The 23,297-nt window shown below is 43.4% G+C and overlaps 1 protein-coding gene across 2 annotated transcripts in view; it reads left to right on the forward strand.

The window, feature by feature from the left end:
* Positions 1-23,297, forward strand: part of smurf1 (SMAD specific E3 ubiquitin protein ligase 1) — a 135,276-nt gene that overhangs the window by 54,544 nt on the left and 57,435 nt on the right. For both annotated transcript variants that reach the window (XM_084328732.1, XM_084328733.1), the window contains exons 2-6: positions 14,272-14,310; positions 14,628-14,736; positions 19,290-19,423; positions 20,064-20,129; positions 20,478-20,553. In XM_084328732.1, the coding sequence (XP_084184858.1) occupies positions 14,272-14,310; positions 14,628-14,736; positions 19,290-19,423; positions 20,064-20,129; positions 20,478-20,553 (424 nt within the window). The remainder of the gene's footprint in view (positions 1-14,271; positions 14,311-14,627; positions 14,737-19,289; positions 19,424-20,063; positions 20,130-20,477; positions 20,554-23,297) is intronic.

Below are 23,297 nucleotides of genomic sequence, written 5' to 3' on the forward strand. Positions count from 1 at the left end.
TGTCTGTCTGTCTGTCTGTCTGTCTGTCTGTCTGTCTGTCTGTCTGTCTGTCTGTCTGTCTGTCTGTCTGTCTGTCTGTCTGTCTGTCTGTCTGTCTGTCTGTCTGTCTGTCTGTCTGTCTGTCTGTCTGTCTGTCTGTCTGTCTGTCTGTCTGTCTGTCTGTCTGTCTGTCTGTCTGTCTGTCTGTCTGTCTGTCTGTCTGTCTGTCTGTCTGTCTGTCTGTCTGTCTGTCTGTCTGTCTGTCTGTCTGTCTGTCTGTCTGTCTGTCTGTCTGTCTGTCTGTCTGTCTGTCTGTCTGTCTGTCTGTCTGTCTGTCTGTCTGTCTGTCTGTCTGTCTGTCTGTCTGTCTGTCTGTCTGTCTGTCTGTCTGTCTGTCTGTCTGTCTGTCTGTCTGTCTGTCTGTCTGTCTGTCTGTCTGTCTGTCTGTCTGTCTGTCTGTCTGTCTGTCTGTCTGTCTGTCTGTCTGTCTGTCTGTCTGTCTGTCTGTCTGTCTGTCTGTCTGTCTGTCTGTCTGTCTGTCTGTCTGTCTGTCTGTCTGTCTGTCTGTCTGTCTGTCTGTCTGTCTGTCTGTCTGTCTGTCTGTCTGTCTGTCTGTCTGTCTGTCTGTCTGTCTGTCTGTCTGTCTGTCTGTCTGTCTGTCTGTCTGTCTGTCTGTCTGTCTGTCTGTCTGTCTGTCTGTCTGTCTGTCTGTCTGTCTGTCTGTCTGTCTGTCTGTCTGTCTGTCTGTCTGTCTGTCTGTCTGTCTGTCTGTCTGTCTGTCTGTCTGTCTGTCTGTCTGTCTGTCTGTCTGTCTGTCTGTCTGTCTGTCTGTCTGTCTGTCTGTCTGTCTGTCTGTCTGTCTGTCTGTCTGTCTGTCTGTCTGTCTGTCTGTCTGTCTGTCTGTCTGTCTGTCTGTCTGTCTGTCTGTCTGTCTGTCTGTCTGTCTGTCTGTCTGTCTGTCTGTCTGTCTGTCTGTCTGTCTGTCTGTCTGTCTGTCTGTCTGTCTGTCTGTCTGTCTGTCTGTCTGTCTGTCTGTCTGTCTGTCTGTCTGTCTGTCTGTCTGTCTGTCTGTCTGTCTGTCTGTCTGTCTGTCTGTCTGTCTGTCTGTCTGTCTGTCTGTCTGTCTGTCTGTCTGTCTGTCTGTCTGTCTGTCTGTCTGTCTGTCTGTCTGTCTGTCTGTCTGTCTGTCTGTCTGTCTGTCTGTCTGTCTGTCTGTCTGTCTGTCTGTCTGTCTGTCTGTCTGTCTGTCTGTCTGTCTGTCTGTCTGTCTGTCTGTCTGTCTGTCTGTCTGTCTGTCTGTCTGTCTGTCTGTCTGTCTGTCTGTCTGTCTGTCTGTCTGTCTGTCTGTCTGTCTGTCTGTCTGTCTGTCTGGTCATGCATCAACTCATGGAAAATACAGCATCAGGCTATTGTTCTAAAAGTATCTCTACTAATAAAATGGAGTATTGAACCGTTTTTAACAGCTGGGTATTGGGTGGGACCAGGGTTCGAAATTAACGGGGGCTTGGGGCATTAATGCCCTTGAAAATGGACAAAATGCCCTCGAAAATCAGTTAAGGGGGGCACAAAATGCCCCCGACAGTTGACTAATTATATATATATATATATATATATATATATATATATATATATATATATATATATCCGGTAATGGAGCGTCTGTGTATCGTATGGTTCAGATCACGCGCAAATAAAAAAAAAATCATTTGGCGGAGCCGGTGTTCTGCAATATAAACCAATCTTCATTACGACTTTAAAAACATAGCCATTAACATTACATAGGCCTACACACATCTTGTCATAGCGTTAGCAGTTTGTACAACACAACGCACGTTTTAACTATAGAATCAGCCCGCGAGGAAATTCAGTCAACGAAATGTTACCGTAGCTACTAGCTAGCAAAGGAGGAAATGGGAGTCTGAGAGGCGGGGTGTTTAAAGACAATGATAGGCGTTTATTCAACATCCAAGAAGGCTAACATACAACTGTTTTACTAACTCTAACCGGGACTATTGCCGCTTTCCCACTGCATGCCATCACCTCCTAACGTTGGCGGAGCTACCGGAGCTGATAATAACATTGCCTGAGCTGAAGGTGCGTGACACTAAAATGTCCGTGGGGACCCGGCGCCAACCCATAGATAGTTCCAACTCACCGAATTATGTAATCCACCACAGTTGCACTCAATATTTAAATAATGTTAGTCTAAATAAATGTAGACGGATACATAATAATTTCAAGCCGAAAACGAATCTTTCCATTAAGAACTGACAATCAGGGAATTTAAACATGGTTGACATTGTTTTTTTGTGTTTATATTAAAGAAAGGAAAGTCTAGTGCTGGCTGAGCATATTGTTTGTTTGCACTAAGTTAATACTTTGACAAATGTAGCCTATATTTTTCAGTCAGTTCGGTCTTTGTGTGCCAAACATTATTTAAGGCTGTAAACACTGTAACACTGTAAACTTATTTTTAAATTTTTTTAATAAATGAGAAGCATGTTTAGATTTGAGTGTTACATTTTTTTTAATAAAAATTTACGTATATCGAACCGAACTGAAAACCGTGATACGAACCGAACCGTCCATTTTGTGAACCGTCCCACCCCTACCGTTTATCATAAAAATTCAGTGCCCCCGAAATACAAAAAAAAAAACCCGAAAATCAATTAAGGGGGGCAAAAAAAGCCCTTGAAAAGAAATGTTAATTTCTAACCCTGGGTGGGACATTCTGATTTAAGAACTTTCTAAATAAAATAGAAAGTCCTAAAATAGTTAATTTATCTGACTGCTTATCCTAACCCATCCCTAAATGAACACTGTTATCAATGAAAGAAGAAATATTTGCAGCTGTGGTAATACTTCAGTTGGTTCATTATAAAAGATACAAACCTGAAAAAAAAGCACTTAAATGTTAAAATAAAAGGAGCACAGTAATGAGGCAGGAGGAATATATTATTTTGCACTATAATGGTCAAATTGTTATTTAAAAAAAAGTGTCCCTAAAAAAGGGGACCATTGATGGAAACCCTCATGCAGGCTGCAAGATGCTCCCCCTGCAACCTGTTGCGAAGTTCTGATTGAAATTAAAACAGACATGACGGACGTCGGATACCTTTCATCAACTCCATCTGTCGTTGCGTGGCAGCTCTATGGTTGTCAGATGATGCGTGTCTATCTAACTTGTCCTTTTGGTAGGACTGGCAGGGAGACTCAATGAACGCACAAGTCTGGCTACCCCGTCGTCCGCTGATCATTATTGACGGATATTCAGTACTATAAATATGACGTCTGGGGAATTCTGATGATGCTTTCTAGTCGCCGATTGCGGAAAAACTGACAGATGGTGCAAAAGAACGTGAGCCAATTCTCAGCGCAGCTACTATCATGGTTGCATGCTAAGTTGCTAACTAACATTAAACATGTCAGCGGTGTGGAACTATTACAAAGTGTCTGAGACGGATGTAACAAATGCCATCTGCAATGTAGACTGACCTATACTACTCCTATACCAGCTGCTATAACGGAACAAACTATCTGTATCGGCAGTGTGTCTTGTCAATGTGGCTCATAGACGATCAGCAATCAGTCTGGGCATCCACAGTAGCTATAAACAATAGTAGGGCTGACCTTGGAATTTTCTTTTGGCATTCGAAGCTTCGGGGCCGAGATTCGATTTTAATTAGAAGCTTTGAGATTAAAAATATATATATATATTAGGGATGTCCCGATCGCATTTTTTTGCTCCCGTTCATGTGATTTTGAGTATCTGCCGATACCGATCTTTCCCGATCCGATCTTTCACATTAGTAACCAATTTGACGCATTTGTCAGAAACTGGCGAAGCGAGACAATCCCCTCTGTTGCCTCAATAGCCCCAGTCGAGCGCGGCGGCTCACATTACATTCACCCTGAGCCCCTGAGAATGTGCTTCATATGAGAAATATTCAAAGTTTCAATCTGTTTGCATTTACAAAGCGAATGTTGACGTTATCCAGGTGAACGTTCTTCATTCAAGCGAGGCATTGCAATCAATACAGCTGTTTGGCGGGCGGCTAGGTGGTGTAGTGGGCAAGGCGCTCGCCACCAACGCTGGAGACGCTGGGTTCGAGCCCAGCTCTCGGCGTTGCTACCAGCTTGGCTGGTCGCTCATACTAACACAATTGGCAGTGTTAGGGGTGGGAAAGCTGGTGGGTGGGTCCTGGTCGTTGTAAACAGAAAAAACTCCTACAGTTCGGTCTGGGCGCCTGCTCAGCGAGGGAAGGATCTGGAGGGAGGTAGTGTGACCTTCCACACGTTACACTCTCCCAGTGAGAGTCTGCGCTGCCAGGCTGGCTGCCGGCTGGCTGCACATGTGTCGGACGATAGCATGTGATAGTCTCTGGCCTCCCGGACCAACAGTAGGGGGGGGGGGGGGGTGCGCAACGACCAGGAAGGGGGTTGGGAATTGGCATAACGACTAACAGTGGGATGGGAGAAAAATCGGAAAAAAGGAGGGGGGAAAAAGATAATAATAAAAAAATAAGAAAATACAGCTGTTTGGCAAAGCACCAGCCGCCGAGTACCCCATTCCATTGCTCGCTCTAGTCGCATAACGTGACGTATTACCGTACTTTTCGCACTATAAGCCGCACCTGACTATAAGCCGCAGCAGCTAAATTGAATGATGTGTACATATATAAGCCGCACTGGACTATAAGCCGCAGGTGTTTTAATGTTTAATTACCATATGTAATCAGCATTGGGACACAATACTGTCGGACAAATAGCAAGAATTAACTCATTTACAAGTTGTATTAAGTTTAGCAAATAAGGGAACAGATAAATAACATTTCAATGCAGTCAAAAAAGCAATATTTTGATTTTTACATTTTCGGGTTTGGTCACGTCGAGTCACATATAAGCCGCACCGTTATATAAGCCGCAGGGTCGAAAAATGGGGGGAAAAGCCGCGGCTTATAGTCCGAAAAGTACGGTAGATTGGTCGTGTTGAACGCAGCTCTGTTCTTTCCTCCACGCAGAACGTCCGCCTTGCAAACATTGCAACTGGCTATTGGACTGGCTTCTGTTTCTATTTTAAAAAATGCTTCCAAATTTCTGCCATTTTGTCTAGCTGCTCCGAGTCATCAGGTGGACCTGCCGGTGTTGCGGGAGCGACGCGTTGTGAAAATCAAAGGAAATGTGTTTGTTTTGGCAAATTCTTCTGCTCTGTGCGACAATAATTGAATGATGTGAAGACGTGAACATGGTCATGGTTTTGTATCTACTTTTTCTCCCTCTTTTTTCCGTATTTTTCTCCCATCCCAATTTAGTCGTTATGCCAATTCCCTTCCTGGTCGTTGCGCACTTTTGCCCCCTACTGTCGGCCTGGGGAGGGAGAAGACTACCACATGTCTTCCTCCGATACATGTGGAGTCAGCCAGCCACTTCTTTTCACCGGACAGCGAGGACTCTCACCGGGGGAGTGTAACGCGTGGGAGGATCACACTATCTCCCCCAGATCCCTTCCCTGCTGAACAGGCGCCCCGACCGACCAGTAGGAGTAGCTGTTTACAACGACCAGGATACATACCCCACCGGCTTCCCACCCGCTAACACTGCCAACTGTGTTAGTAGGGACGACTGACTAAGCCGGAGGTACCACTGACAGCTGGATTCAATCCCAGAGTATCTGCGGTGGTAGGCGAGCGCTTAGTCCACTGCGCTACCCAGCTGCCCCAACATGGTCATGTTTGTTGAATAAAATAAAATAAAAATCGTTTAGCGGTTAGGTGGCGTAGCGGAGATTGCGTTCGTCACCAACCCCGGAGCTGTGAGCTGGATTCGCCTGTTCGAATCCAGCTCACAGCTCCGGGGTTGTCACCAGCTTGGCTGGCCGTTCACACTAATACTGTAACTGAGGGGTACAATTCCCTGACTGTATTGATAAGTATGGTATCATTAAACTGCTACCGCTTTATGTACTTTAATTGCTGGCCATACAGTACATGATATATAAATATGATGAACACTTCCCACAATGAATCGGTTCCACACAAAGTGGTAATTAAGTATTTATTGCAGCAAAAGGTGCATAATATACTTCTCTATTTTACTTTGGATGCGCTTATAAGGCAAAGGAATGTGCGTAGGCAAATCAATAATGAATGTCCATTCTCTGGTTACGCAGGAGGTAATTATACAACCTGAATCTTAGGGAATTATATCTATGGTACACTAGTAATATATAGCGGGAGATACTGGAAGGGTCCCCCCGGTTGTAAGCCAGCAGGGGTAGAGGATCTGTCGGTAGTAGAGAGTCTGGTCAACGATGACTAAGGAGACTCCAAGTACAGGAGACGGTGCAATAGTCTCTTGATCCACAGACGAATACAGCTGTTCTCCGTAGACTGTAGCTCCACAGTGAAGAAAGCTAGCCGGCCTCAGGCTCTCTGAGGCGCAGACTCGACGTGGCTCCTCACAGGGTAAATCCCACACGTGTAGGCGTCGGCGATTCTCCGCTCCATAAATCACAGGACCAAAACAAATATAATCCAGCCGCAAAGGGCTATGTAGTCGTCGGGTAGATTAATCCAGTGTACATGTCCACACGGTTCTCGTCTAGGTCTCCTCGGGTGAAAGCGCCATGAAAGCAGCCCAGCCTGGATAAGCACTCTAGCTGGTACGAGGAAGCGTTGGTGATGCTGGTCACTGTAGAACTTTAGCCGCACGATACACTATACACAAATAGACTATTACTGACTTAATAGAAATATGTCGCACTCGACGGTATAGCGCCAAACTCTGACAATTCAGTTATTAATTCGCACGCGGTCTCAATGCTCTTATTTGGGGCCAAACAGGCCATACTTCACCGCACGGAGTATCGTGGGTGAGGCTTCAACTTATTGGGTAACTCTACTTCTGTATTCACCTGCGCCATATTTATATGCACGGCGAACAATCTAGTGCCAACCTCATTTCTGTCTCGTATTCCTGGGCAAGGCCGGGCATGTACAGACATGTCTTGACGGTGGCTTTGAACCTGACTCTGGAGGCATGGCCCTGGCGCCTGTGGACCGCTGTCCAATAGGAGAATGAAATATTATGGTCTGTACTAGGCTAAAGGGATATTCCGTGTATATGTACAAGGAATATACAAGGGATATCAAACGATATACAAATACTATGCAATATATATCAATCAATAAATATATATATATTCGGTTTAATCTGATCCTTTGTAACAAATACAATTGGCTGTATTAGAGGGTGGGAGAAGCTGGCCGGGTGGGTCCGGGTCGTTGTAAACAGCGACTCCTACAGTTCGGTCGGGGCGCCTGCTAAGCGCGGATAGGACCTGAGTGGGATAGTGTGATCCTTCCACACGCTACGCCCTCTCAGGGAGGATCCGCGCTGCCAGGTGAAAAGAAGCGGTTGATTGGCTGGACGTGTGTCGGAGGAAGCATGTGATAGCCTCCACTCTCCCAGATGATCTGACTGTGGGGGGGTAAGTGCGCAGCGACCAGGAAGGGGATTGGGAATTGGCATACGATTAACATTGGGATGGGAGAAAAATCTGAGGAAAATGGAGGGGGGAAAAGATCCAAAAAAAAAAAACGATTTTCTTTTTATCCCGATCATCTGAAAATCATGTGATCGGCCTCCGATCACGTCATCGGATCGGGACATCCCTTATATATATATATATTTATAAAAAAAATTATGTTGTGGGACTTGTACAGCACTTTTTTTCTTTTTATCTACTTTTTCTCCCTTTTCTATGTTTTTCTCCCATCCAAATTGTCGTGCCAATTCCCCCCTCCCCTGTCTTGATCGTTGCTCGCATGTGCCCCCCACTGGTCGGTCATAGGGTTGAAGAATCTATCGCATGTCCCCTCCGATACATGCAGAGTCAGCCAGCCACATCTTTTCACCTGACAGCGCGAGGTGTAACGTGTGGGAGGCTCACACTACCCTCGCTATCTCCTGTCCTTGCTGTGCAGGCGCCCTGACCGACCTGTAGGAGTCGCTGTTTACAACGACCAGATTACCACCCATCGACATCCCTCCCGCTGACTCTGCCAATTGAGTCAGTATGATGGCCGGCCCAAGCTGGAGGCAACGCTGATTGCCGGATTCGATACCGGTGTCTCTCGCGTTGGTGACGAGCGCTTAGACCGCTGCGCCACCCAGCCGCCTCACTTTGTTCAACTTTGTTGTTTTTAAATGTGCTCTATAAATAAAGTGGATTGGATTAATTAATTCTTTAGAATGAATAATGAGTCGGGAGCTGCGCTGCCTGGGCGGCTGCTCTCCGTTACACAGCCAACAACATTACATTACATAATTATGTTGCAACCTTCGTCTATAAAGCAAACAATTATATAAATATTTATATGTAGTTAATAGAGACAGATCTTTTATTAAGACATGTTTTATATGGGTCGGGAGCAGGGTTCGAAATTAACGGGGGCTTGGGGCATAATGCCCTTGAAAATGGACAAAATGCCCTCGAAAATCAGTTAAGGGGGGCACTTAATGCCCCCGACAGTTTACTAATTATATATATATATTTATCCGGTAATGGAGCGTCTGTGTATCGTACGGTTCAGATGACGCGCAAATAAAAAAAATTATTTGGCGGAGCCGGTGTTCTGCACTGGCTGCTGCAGCAGCAGCACTAGTCAGTTTGTGTAAAAATGGCACGCACAATATAAATCGATCTTTATTACGACTTTAAAAACATAGCCATTAACATTACATAGGCCTACACACATCTTGCCATAGCGTTAGCAGTTTGTAAACACAAAGCCAGACGCAGCCCGCAAGCTAATACTGTACAGTCAATGAAATGTCACCGTAGCTACTGTAGCAGAGGAGGAAATGGGAGTCTGAGAGTAGAGCCATATGGAATCCGCGATCACGGAATCGCGGACGGAATCGCGGAATTGAGCAATAAAAATGGAATCAACTATAATAAAAAAAAAATAATTTTTTTTTTTTTTTTTACTTTTTATGTTGTGGGACTTGTACAGCACTTTGTTCAACTTTGTCAGTGGTGTAAAGTTTAAACCTTTTAAAATCTTAGACAAACAAAACACTTTGCTTTCATGAAATATCGTAAGCCGTCAGGCTTTATAAAAGCAGCATAATGAACACAAATCTGTCAGTGCCGAGTCCGACCTCATCTTAAATAACAAACAGCATTGCTTGTTGTAGTTAACAAAGAGAGGCAGAGTTGATTTTGCAAAAATATATATAATTATAATTTTTTTTTAAATAATCAAATTTTATTTTCATATTCGAATCCCATGCTCATCGAACGAAGCTTCAAAGTATTTAAGACAGCCCTATTAAATGCCATGGACTGTTATATCTTATTAAATTGTGGACATTTATTCATTCCCACTTATTAGACACTATTTCTGATGGTAAAATGAGCGTACAAAGCAAAATACAGAATTCTGAAATATTAAAACGGAATTTGGAAAAAAATTCAATGGAATTTGGAAAAAAATAAAACTGATTTCATATGGCTCTATCTGAGAGGCGGGGTGTTTAAAGACAATGATAGGCGTTTATTCAACATCCAAGAAGGCTAACATACAACTGTGTTTTACTAACTCCAACCGGGACTATTGCCGCTTTCGCGCCGATTGTTGATGTTATGAACTCCTCCAAACGTGACCGGAACTGAAGGTGCCACACGCTAAAATGTCCGTGGGGACCCGGCGCCAACCCATAGATAGTTCCAACTCACCGAATTACGTAATCCACCACAGTTGCACTCAATATTTAAATAATGTTAGTCTAAATAAATGTAGACAGAAACATAATAATTTCAAGCATAAAACGAATCTTTCCATTAAGAACTGACAATCAGGGAATTTAAACATGGTTGACATTGTTTTTGTGTGTTTATATTAATTAAAGAAAGGAAAGTCTAGTGCTGGCTGAGCATATTGTTTGTTTGCACTAAGTTAATACTTTGACAAATGTAGCCTATATTTTTCAGTCAGTTCGGTCTTTGTGTGCCAAACATTATTTAAGGCTGTAAACACTGTAAACCTTTTATTTTATTTTTAATAAATGAGAAGCATGTTTAGATTTGAGTGTTAAATTTTTTTTTAATAAAAATTAACGTATATCGAACTGAAAACCGTGACCCCAAAATCGTGATACGAACCAAACCGTCCATTTTGTGAACCGTCCCACCCCTACCGCTTATCATAAAAATTCAGTGCCCCCGAAATACAAAAAAAGCCCCCGAAAATCAATTAAGGGGGGCAAAAAAAGCCCTTGAATTTTTTTTTTAATTTCTAACCCTGGTCCGGAGTCTCGGGACACTATAAAAAATACTATAGAGAATTGTCAGTGCTGTAAAGTTTAAACCTTTTTAAATCTTAGATAAACTAAACACTTTGCTTTCATGAAATATTGTAAGCCGTCATTTGAGGCTTTATAAAAGCAGCACAATGAACACATCTGTCAGTGCTGAGTCCGACCTCATCTTAAATAACAAACGGCATTGCTTGTTGTAGTTAGCAAAGAGAGGCAGAGCTGATTTTGCACACAAAAAAAATATTATATATTCAAATTTTATTTTCGAATCCCATGCCCATCGAACGAAGCTTAGAAGTATTTAAAGGGGACATGCATTATAAATGTCTTTTTTCAGTGTCTAGCATTGTATTATAGTAATAGGAGTTAGTATCAATGTGTCTGTGTCTCTAAATACCATATTGGCGGATTGCCGTCATTCAGGTCATTTATTTCCTGCTCCATTTAATCAGGTCGTTCTGATTTGACTCGCATGGTGATGTCACGTTGCGAGGATGGAGCGGATAGTGATCCAATTGGCTCTGTAGTTGTAGCGCACCAAACGGGGTTTGACGGAGCGAGCGAGAGAGAGAGAGGGAGAAACGGATATACCCTCGAGTCGCGACAGAGCACACATACACACACGCGCGTCGCACTGTCGTCTCTCGGTCTATCTCTCTCTCGATTCGGGAGCATAACTAATGGCCCGTCTATAGCTGTAGCGCACAGTGGAAGACTTCCTCAAATGGGAGAGAGAGAGAGAGAAGGGGACCTGCGTGTGCTCTCTCTCTCTCTCTCTCTCTCGCTCGCTCTCTCTCTGGAAAATTATGCTTTTGAGTACTCTATTAGAAATATAAAACAATGATTTTTTTTTTTTTTTTATAAACTTTACAGATGTCTTCCATAGACTCACAGGAATTGTGTAAAGTTGCCCAAATAGTGCTAGGAATAGCAATGCATGTCCCCTTTAAGACAACCCTAAACAATAGTCTTCCAAACATCTGGTGAGTAAGGCCTTAGTGTTGGCTGGCCCAGAATTTCAACATTATCTATCACTACATCTATAAAACATAGATGTGAATATATAAATCCAATAGGTCTTAGTCTGTTAGAACCTCAAGCTTTAGCTTGGTGTGTGTGTGTGTGTGTACTCCAGAGATCCAAGCCTGATATGTCAGGCTGTTGCAGCTTAAGACTAGCTTAGTTTCCCATACTGCCCTATAAACCAGGCTCACAGCATTGTGTGTTAGTGTGTGTTTTTATGGGATAGACTACATGGTAGCTAAGTGGTGTTTTTGAGCGCAACAGTGGTGCTGTACGCTGATCTGACCTGATACACTGTCATACCACACTGTCTGGTGGCGTGGCCGCCACACCAGATTCATTTAGCCTAGACACACACACACACACACACACGGTCTGAACATTCTGTAAAGCACACAAAATTGTAAGCTTATAGTCGGAGCAAACATATACACTCTCTCACACACACGCACACATACATTACACACACACGCACACACAGACATACAGTCTAGGTCAGTATAAGCTTTTCTGTCTGAATCTCTAGGGACGTGGCAGAGAAGGGATTCCACCACTAACTGTGGGTGGTGCTGCTCATGCATGTGTATGTGAGAGCAGAGTGATGACAACAACACTAGCCTCTGTGTTTTACTCTGTAATTTGTGTAATGTAATGTATCATAGATGAGTCCTGTGGGTCAGCTCTCCAGCCTGGAGCGTTCATACATTATTCCAACTGGCTTTCAGCCCACTCAGGTTAATGTGTAGAGCAGGCAGCGTGGGTCTGTGGTGGCCTACACACAGAGAGGATCCATCATTGATACATTAATACATACAATTTAAATGGCATTAGAAAATGAATACATTTATTTGTATTACCACGACAAAGCAGGCGTAACAAGATTAACAAGTTCATTGTGTGTTGTATTTGCTATTATGGGTAGTACCAATTGAATAGGAAACAATCAGGCATTGTACTGTGCTTTGTAACACTCATTTATTGGCTGTCTCTGTCCCTAACTACTGTCTGTCTCTCCCTAACTAATGGCTATCGTTGTCACTATTACTGTCTGTCTCTGTCCATAACTAACGTCTCTCTCTGTTTCTGATGACATTAAAAACATGATCCAGCATCTAGTTAGTTAATCTGTTGCCAGTATTGTAGTCGAGTCCCTAAATCTTGAGCTTGAGTCCCCAGTGTCTGAGTCAGCAAAGAAGAGCCTGAATCGAGTCTGAGTCGAGTCCCCATTACCTTAGTATGAGTCCAAGTCATCAAGGTTGAGTCCACTCCACTCTGGCAGTCAAAGAGCTGACATACAAATAAAAAAGGTCTACATAATGACACAGCGGTCACCATTTCAAAGGGAGTTTATTTACTTTGTGACACAATAGCCAAACAAATGCACTTAGCCATCAATATCATATGCCAAATGATTAGGGCCTATTACAAAAAATTTAATAACTATTTATCAATGAACAAGTCTGAGTCGCCATCTGCACCTTCCGAGTCCGAATGCAGTCAATGCTCAAGTCACGAGTCCTGAAAATCAGTCCAGGACTCAAGTACTACAACACTGTCTGTTGGAGGGTTATTTTATTTATTGCACCCATGCAAGCAAAGCGCTAGTAGTAGACCTGGTGGATTAGGTTGGCAGTCAACCAGACCTGCACTTAGGGAATTTTGTATATTGGCCAAAGATCAATGCTACTGATCAAGCTCAAATTCTTAGCCATTAGTGTATAGTAAGAACCAAGATGGCGACCGATAAGGTTTCTGGTGGGGTGGATCGGGGCTTTAAAAACTAGATTGGCACCCAGAGAGATGTAACACCCACCCTCCTCCAGTCATGAATATTTACAAGAATACTAAGTAGTCTGAGGGGTGTTAGATGGGGACTGGGGAAGCAAGTATCGAGGTCAACACGAGGTCTATTCAGACGACGGCATGGCATTCTTGTAAATATTCATGACTACTGGAGGGGGTGTGACATCTCTGAGTGACATTTTAGTTTTTAAAATGTGTATTTTTTCCCCATTAATTAAAGTCTAATTCTGGAGCGTGTACAGAGCTAATTGCGACCACCAGCGTTTCAACACACCACTCTTTCACTGCTCCAGCCTGAAAAGGTCTGGTGTGACCAGCTCATTCAGCCATCTCACCATACCAGAAGTATGGCCTCGAAACAACGAGAACACAGGGATTTTCTTTTTTTACAACAATGGAAAACAAATATACAGCCACGTGAAACAAATAATTGGCTCTTCAGAAAGTCTGCAAGCATGTTTATATATAATATATATATATATTAAAAAAAAAAAAAAAAAAGCACATGGAAGCAACAGAGCAAAGAGGCTCATGGGAAATGTACCGAAAACACAGAGGCGGTACCGCTTGCAGGCGCCAGAATCCACATTGTTGCTTTAAAGCACCAATCTGGGTTTTGGGACCCATGTGACCCATATTCACATTGAAGATTTCAATCTGTAGATGGAAAATTTAATTTCTAGAACTTTTTACCCATTGTAAATGTCTGTTTGCCAATGTAAACAAACCTTTTTAGAGCCACAAAACACAACAAATACAACCAACAAAAAAAAAAGCCTACCTGTTTTCTTGTGTTAGTCCTTGTATCAAGAGCTCAGTGTCTCCATTCCTTTATCATTAATCTTTGGCATTCGGGTTATCCATTTCGTTATGTTTGGATCACTGATTGGACCTTTAACCCTTTCAGGTGTACGTTTATTTGGTCCTGTTGCAATGTTTGCCAATGCAATAGTTGACTGGAAATACATTTGGCTCCAAAATGTTGCCCCTAGCAACAGAATCCCAGTGAAACAGTCTATAGCTTTCAGTGGCCAGTATCCGTGTGACGCCATCAATAGAATGTCCAGTTCTCCAAACCCTGACCTCACAAAGGGTTAATGTGTGGGTATTTGTTCTTGATGGTTCTTTCTGTTCTTCTTCCAGTATTATGTGCCAAGAACCTCGCAAAGAAAGATTTCTTCCGTAAGTATCTTCTTCTCTCTCTCCGACATAAATCACTTCCTTTTGGAATGTCGTTGTACAGTAGAACCTGCTTTATCAGAACCCCTATCGGGAACAGAGTTAATTCATTCGACTACCATTTTCAGATTATTTGAAATATGCTGGGTTTAAAATGTATTTTTCATTCAATTTAAGTACATTGTCGTTTCCCAGTGCAGTATGTAGCAGAAACATGTTTAGATATGATACCAGTCAGTTTCCATAAATTAACTTTTACTGTACTGTTGCCTGTCAAGGTGTGTGTCAGTCCATTAAATCATGTTGTTGTGTTTGTTTAGGCTTGCCGGACCCGTTTGCTAAGGTGGTGGTTGATGGGTCAGGCCAGTGCCACTCTACAGACACAGTCAAGAGCACATTGGACCCCAAATGGAACCAGCATTATGACCTGTGAGTCTCCTCCATCACTAATACACACTATGACCTGTCAGTCTCCTCCATCACTAATACACACTATGACCTGTCAGTCTCCTCCATCACCAATACACACTATGACCTGTCGGTCTCCTCCATCACTAATACACACTATGACCTGTCGGTCTCCTCCATCACTAATACACACTATGACCTGTCGGTCTCCTCCATCACTAATACACACTATGACCTGTCAGTCTCCATCACCAATACACACTATGACCTGTCAGTCTCCATCACTAATACACACTATGACCTGTCAGTCTCCATCACTAATACACAATATGACCTGTCAGTCTCCATCACTAATACACACTATGACCTGTCAGTCTCCATCACTAATACACACTATGACCTGTCAGTCTCCTCCATCACACTGTCACACACAGTACTAATGTTTAATGCACACGCTTGTTTAGCAAAAACAGTGTAGTACTACGAGGGCCAAAAACAACAGCTTCCTGCATCAATAACCAATCGGATGTCTTTGCCTGCCAAGTGGTGTTCCCGGGTTTGATTCAGAAAACTTAAGACCATCCCTCCGCGTTCCATTGTTCCAAAATATATGTGAAAAACGCTGTATTGGAGGCTGGGAAATATATATTTTTTTACATTTCAGCTTAAAGCCTCTGGGGGTCTAATGGAAAACATTGGTTGGCTTGGCTGTGCATGGGCTTGAAAAGTTATGCAGAGCTTGCTTTATTTCTGCTGGCAGGTAAACTCACTCTTGCTAATTTCTCCAAAGTTGCCTACTGCAGCTTTAATTTGCTCTCCTCTGAGTGACATCATCCGGTGGAGTTTCTCGGTGAGCTCTCGAGATACGCAAGTCTGATTATCATTTATGTCTTCCTCACAACTGAATGATGCGATTCGGGTAAAAGAAATCTGCAAAATGCCTGTATGTTTCGGAGGCATTGGGAAGGCTGTGTGTTGACTAGATGTTTAGAGGGGGGTGTGTGCTGTGTGTTTCAGTCCCAGATACATTGGGAAGGCAGACTCCTGTTGACTAGAAGTTAAACCTGCATTGTGTAACTTTTTCATGAAAAAATATGTCGTCTTTAGCAAGCTAAATCACAGAGCTGCTAAATAAGAGAAAACCCTCCCAGCGGTGATGTATATGATACAGGGCTGTACGCTAAGCTTTTTCACTAGGGGCACAGACCTTGTTTAAGTTTGCGCTTTTGACAGTGAAATGTTCAGTTCAACTTAGCTTGAAGGAAAGACTCTAATCAAAAAGGTTTAATTGACCCGTATGAGGCTCTTATGGTAGGACTTTGATTGTTTATAGAAGAGGAATGTAATACTATGCAAAACGAGAAATAAACAGTGATTTTACCAGCAGTAAGTTGCAAGCCACTTTCATACGGGGAACCGTGACAATTATTAGTATTATCTTATTTGCATATTGTCTCATTATTAGATAGATAGGTTGATACTTTATTGATCTCCAGAGGGAAATTGAAGTAGACAGTATCTAAGTATTGAAAAACGTCCTAATAGTTGGCTACTCACCTAATGCATGGCTGAACGTTAGAAGTGTGTCCCCGTCAATCATCACTGCCAGATCAGACTTAATTTAATCGGCTATGGTCTCTTATCATCTCTCCACATCGGACGTGGTTGTTGTCATAAGATGGACTGATATCCGCTCCGTTCTTCTTGCAGAGCAAAATTAGCGGCTTAAACTTATTGAAAGGAAGTTCTTCTTTGGCGATGCCACATTCAGTTTCGTTTTAATTGTTCCCTAGGAATTATGGGATTTGGTGTTGGATGTATGGACTCTACGCAGACGGGTACATGGTATTTAATCGCACGATAGACTACAACTACCAAGTAGAATAGCGTGGCCCAGATTCACTTCACAGTACACGCAAATATTTTTTTCACACACAGGCTATCGGACGGGGGCTACGCAGTAAATTCATTCATCGCCGACAGATTTCTTCATAGCACCGTGACATTATGTCGCACTGTACAGCCCTGGTTGTAGGCTAATGTTTTACTATTTTTTTTATCCAATTTGTATGGATTAATTTAGGAGTGAAATGCGAATGAAGGGTTGAAATCACTACTCCCAAGGTTGCCCCCAAATATTATTTACCACTCGCACGGGCCAAATTAAGGGGCAATTTGCGATAACCTCGTCGCACTGTACAGCCCTGTGATACAGTGAAATTGCCCATACATGCTCTTCTGGTCGCAAGTGCCGCAAACTCCATAAAGGGTCACGGTCTCCTTTCTAGAGCATAAAACGCTAACAAAGCAAATGTCAAACAGAGCCCAGAGTTACCTTGCTTGAAGAAATGCCCTTTTCTGTTGCTTTTCTCTTGTTTAAACAAGGTGCAGTCACCTCTCACAGCCACAGGGTGGCAGTCTCTTATCCTCCGTGTTTAAATGAGGTGCAGTCACCTCTCTCAGCCACAGGGTGCCAGTCTCTTCTCCTCCATGTTTAAACGAGCTGCAGTCACCTCTCACAGCCACAGGGTGGCAGTCTCACGAGGTGCTAGTGATGCACGGATTGACTCACCATTTCCTGCCTTTCGCTGAGCAGGCGCCCAGATTTGACCTGTAGGCGTCGCTGTCCACAACGCCAGATTACCACCCACGACTTCCCTCCCGCTAACTCAGCCAAACGAGTTAGTATGACGTTCGGCCCAAGCCTCAGGCAATGCTGACTCCGGGAGTCGAGACCGCAGCCTCTTGCATTGGTGACGAGTGCAATCTCCGCTACGCCACCCGACCGCCCGATAGGAAGGGATTTTGAGGAAATCGTGATCTGGAAATCGTGATCAGACGATTGGAATATTCTTTTTGGAATACCACCGACCACAGGTAAGGACTATCTGACATCAATTTCAGCTTGATCCAACAATGTTTTCATATCCATCCAGCTGATCGGCTTCTGTAGTGTTCAACACGAATGCCGTTACTGGTCATCAAAGCATAAAAAAATGACCCCTCCCCCCCTTTCATGCATTCATGATGAAACATAATAGCTATTATATACATTTGATTTGGAAATAGTAGCGTGTCCAGGCAAGAAATGCCAATGAATAATGGGGAAATGCTGCCGGCGATCACATGGGCTGACGGTAGGACCCTCTTCACCCAAATTACAGCCGGATCAGACATTGTTGTAAAACGCAAGCAATCGATCAGTGAATGTGGCTACTTGCACGGACACACTATTGCTAATCAATAATACTAATCGGCGTCCCCCGCCGCCCCCATTTCATCCATAGATGCTCTGTAATAGTCCGGATGATAAGCTGTTTGTTTTATTTCATTCTAATATATACAACAGAAATGCCGTTCGATATAACGTGAGTAGCCTTTAGCCTCATATCTAGCTTCCCAGAAAAGATTTGAGACTAAAAGTGCGATAAACCTTATATTCACGATGCTATAAAATGACAACCAACCGATGGATTTTTTTTCCTTTAAGCCATTATGAAGGCACGGTTTATGCACTCAAGTGACAATGAGAATGGACAGATAGCAATACTATAAAGTATAGATATAGCTCTCCAAAAGTACATCGGTTTGTTTACAAAGCGTTGTCCTCCAGCCACATATTAGACGGCGACGGCCGGTCCTCAATGTGTTAATAGTAGGGCTGTCCCCGACTAAGGATTTGGATGGTCGACTAGGATTGGCCAAAATGTGCCGTTGGTCGACTATTGGTTGCCAAAAAATATATATATAATATTTTTAAACTTTTTTTTTTTATCATTCCATTTGGGCTGTGGGGGGTGCTTAATGTCTGAAGGAGTCGACTGAAGGCTTCTTGTCCTCTGCAAAAGCATGCAATTGGTCCACTGATGGATACATCTTGATATTTGTCTAGTCTAGTGTGTTCATTAGATGGGTGAAATCCTCTTTCAGTGCCTCTGTGCCTGTTTTCATAGGCAGTTAGCCTCTGGTATGCGTGCCATTAGCGTTAGCCACGCTTCTAGGCCTCTTTTCTTTTGGAAAGAATGATAAAAAAATATATATATATATTAATACTTTTTTTTTTTAATATATATAATTATATTCGACTAAGAGGTTGGCCAGTCGACTACGGCTCCTTTCGACCGATTAGTCGATTAATAGGGGTCAGCCCTAGTTAATAGTATTGCCCCCATTTCATAACGTTTTTGAAGTTGCCTTTCTGATAACATTCAATAAATGTGACAAGAAACTTTGGAATTTTGCCTGCATCCTTTTTTTATTTAATTTATTTGCGGTTCGGTCGGGTTCGGGTCATTGTTTTATCTGCATGATAGCTCTGCGCTCTCATGCCGGATCATGTAGGTGCCAGTGAAAAAATAACCTGAGCCGCGCATCACTACGAGGTGCAGTTACCTCTCACAGCCACAGGGTGCCAGTCTCTTCTCCGTGTTTAAATGAGGTGCAGTCACCTCTCACAGCCACAGGGTGGCAGTCTCTTCTCCTCTGTGTTTAAACGAGGTGCAGTCACCTCTCACAGCCACAGGGTGGCAGTCTTCCATAGTGCAGCTTTAAGAGTACCGGTATGTGTGTTTCAGGTACATTGGGAAGACAGACTCCATCACCATCAGTGTATGGAACCACAGGAAGATCCATAAACGACAGGGGGCCGGCTTCCTGGGCTGCATACGACTGTTGTCCAACGCCATCAGCCGGCTAAAGGACACAGGATGTAAGTCTCTCTCTCTCTCTCTTTCTCTCTCGCTCTCGCTCTCGCTCTGTCTCCTTCTCACTCTCTCTTATCTCTTTCACTGTATGTCTCTCACTCACTCTCTTATCTCTTTCACTATGTCTCTCACTCACTCTCTCTTATCTCTTTCACTGTATGTCTCACTGTGTCTCTCTCTTATCGCTCTATGTATATCCCTCTTATCTCTTTAACTGTATGTCTCACTCTGTCTCTCTCTTATCACTGTATGTATCTCTTATCTCTGTCACAGCCTGTTTCTCCCTCTTCATTTCTGTATCTCACTCTCTGTCCCTCTTCATCTCTCTCTCTCCGCCTGTCTCCCTTTCACACACGCACACACACACACACACACACACTCCAACACAAACACACATGCATGTCCTCACACACAAATGCACACAAACACATGCTGTACATGTCCCCACACATACTTGGCTTGTTATCCACCGTAACACAATGAAACAATGGAATGTTAAATTAGAGCTAGAGAATACCAGATTATGATGTAATACCAACCATATATATTGCATACATACATCTAAGCTGATGTTCATCGTTCATGGATGCTGACCTGTCTTTCCTGTCTGCCTTTCTCTCTTTTTCTCTTTCTCTCTCTCTCCAGACCAGCGACTAGACCTGTGTAAGCTGAATCCCTCAGACAGTGATGCAGTACGGGGCCAGATCGTAGGTAAGGCTGGACACACACTATCATTATCTCTCTCTCTCTCTCACTTTCACTAACACTCTGTCTCTGCCTTCTGTCTTTCTCTCACTGTCTGTCTCTGTTCTCTCCCTCTCTCACTGTCCTTCTGTCTCTGCTCTCTGTCTCTCTCTCTCTCTCGCTGTCCCTGTTCTCTCTCTCTGGCAGTCTTTTTATCTTACCGTCTCTCTCACACTGTCCATCTATGCTCTTTCTTTCTTGCAGTCTTTATCTCGTCATCCCTCTCTCCATCACTTTCTCTCCTCTTTTTCTTGTATCTCCCTACTGTCTCTTTATCTGTCCTGTTCTCTAACTACTGTCTCCTATGTGTTCCAGTGAGCTTACAGACAAGAGACCGTATAGGCAGTGGAGGGCCTGTGGTGGACTGCAGAGGCCTGTTAGAGAATGAAGGGTAAGTGGTTCAGCCACAGCCAGGCAAGCTGGAGTTACTTAAACCAGTGTTTTTCAAGGTAGTGTGAAGCTAGTAGTAGTACCACATGAAACTAGAGATCACCAGGAATCTGTTGGTTGCAAGCATGTCATGCTTAGGGATGCCCCCCGAAACCCGGTTCTAAATTAGAAATAAACAGAGTATTGATAAGATCCGATGTTATCGGTTCTGCTATCGGTAGGTACTCGAGAAATTATGGAGTTTTTTTTCCCAAGGAATTTAAACGTCGCAAACTAATCTTGTTTGCCGCTTTCTCTATCTCTCGGTCTCTCTCTCTTTCTGCGCGAGGGGCGGGGCTGTGCTCACACACTCGCTCACACACGCACATACGGGTACAGTAGCCTACAACTTGAGAGTTGTTCTGAAGCACACAGACAGCTCTGCTCTCATCATGGCGGAGAATGAAACGTTCGAAAATGTTACTTTCTGTATTAGCTCGAACCTTAGAGTACAGGGGAGTGTTCTCTTAGAACTCCAGGGCCGAAGTGCCGGTCATGTAACGTACTTAGTAACGTACTCGCCGGACTTCGGGGTAATTCCCTCTAGATGTGTGGTGAGTGACGGTAAACCACTGGAAACCGTTCTCTTCAGGACTGGGCATTTATTTCCATTGCATTCTTCATGTGGTTGATTAACGTCACATACAAATCAAAAGCTACCTTCTTCCTTCGTTCCCCGCATACATACTGCCTAATATCACTATTTGCTGCTTGCGTAGCCCACCTGTATCCCACCATGCATCACTCTTAAAGGAGCAGGCAGTGAGAAGGTCTTTTCTACAGCCGGGAAGGCAGATATGTTGATTTTTCTGCATAAGAACTGTTAGGATTTCTAGGTTCTTCAATCTTGTACATTTGTTGTTGATTATAAAAAGTCTATAATTCAGACACATTTAAAACATTGCTGCTGCTGCTGAAGAAATAATATTTATTTATATAAAGTTATATAAAAGAATAATAAAGCAATGTCGATTCTGTTCTTAATTAATTGTCTTTTTTTCTTGCAAAAGAATAAAAAAGAACCGATAAGAATATAGGGTTGCACGGTATACCGGTATTAGTATAGTACCGTGGTACTAGAGTGTTCGAAATTATACTACCGTAAATCCTCAAATAGAGGAGGGACCTCCAATAAAGGAGGGGCCTCTTATAATGGACGGGGTGTTGATGCATTTAGACAAACACAGGCCGGTCTCTAATATAAGGTCGCAAAAAAAGGTTTTTATTTTATTTATCGTGCCGTGATATAGAATGAGATAAACTCTTGCCAATAGAAATCAAGTGCTGCCTCCCGCTACACTGACTACCGTACATTAACGTTTCCCTCTGGTTAGCTTTAGCGCTAGCTAACGTTGTCATGATATCTAGATCTGTGGTGTCAGCTGGATGACGTTGACTTCGTTTGCAAACGTTAACGTTCGCTATCTATATGGCGTTGGCAGACGAGGCTGGCGTTGTCCAGTTGACACATTACAGACCGTGATGGCTATGATAACGTTAGTAGCTAAAGCTACTGCATGTCAACAAGTCGATTCGATTGAGGAAGTCGAGAAGGTACCACACGCTAAACCGTCCCCGGACCCCACAACCTAGTATAGACAGTTCCAACTTCAGTGTGTGAATTACGTTAATCCCACAATTACTCAACTGCACTCAATATTTAAATACCAATGCTAGTCTAAATAAATGTAGACAGACAATGTACGTAGTAAAAAATAAAAATAATAATAATAATGCAATAAAAGTCTGAAAATGAAGGGATTATGTCCATGAGTGTCATTTTTAGAAATTAAGGCCTGCCTCTTATATAAGCCTCTCTCTAATAAAGGCCTGGTGCTCTTTGCAGCTGAGGTAAATAGAAGACCCGTCCTATATTTGAGGATTTACGGTATACTGCGTTTGGAAAAAAACTATTAAAAAAAAAAAAAAAAAAAAAATGTATTCATTTATGCATGCGAATGCCTTCCTATTGGAGCACAGCGCTGCTGTCAGTGGTGACGTTGTGCTAGTTTACCGGAAGAAACCTTCTGGAATGAAGAACAACAAACTAGTCACGACGAGAGCTAGCATAGCTCGTCCAACGAATGTTGGCATCAATGGCATGACTACAGTACTGATAGGAGCTACTGTAGCACGTAACGTTAGTTATCACAACCATCGGCAATCGCAGTGAGGATCTTTATTTTTTGATCTACTTTTTTCTCCCATTTTCTATTTTTCTCCCATCCCAATTTCGTATCGTCCAATTCTATCCTCCCCTGTCTCGAATGTTGTTAGGCCATGCCTCCCACAAGCCGGCTGCAATGTGGACTAAGCCTTACATCACGTGTCCCCTCCGGTACTCGAGGAAGCAGCAGTCTCATCTTTTCACCTGCACAGCGCGATCTCTCAGCGTTGAGGGTCTGCGTTTGGAGGGCACGTTGCCCCCCTCGCTTCCTGATTCTGCTGCGCAGGCAGCACCAACCGACCTGTAGGAGTCACTGTCCACAACGTCCGATCCCCACCCATCAGCTTCCCCACCCCCTAATACTGCCAATTGTATTAGTATGAACGACCAGCCAAGCTGATAGCAATGCGGAGAGCTGGGCTCGAACCCAGCGTCTCCTGCATTGGTGGTGAGCGCCTTGCCCACTGCACCACCTAGCCGCATAGTGAGGATCTTTATTGATTAACGTTAGCTAGCTTTAACTAGAATTATAGTTCGCT

This window comes from Notolepis coatsorum (genome assembly GCF_963971535.1).
Source record: "Notolepis coatsorum genome assembly, chromosome: 14".
NCBI lineage: Eukaryota > Metazoa > Chordata > Actinopteri > Aulopiformes > Paralepididae > Notolepis > Notolepis coatsorum.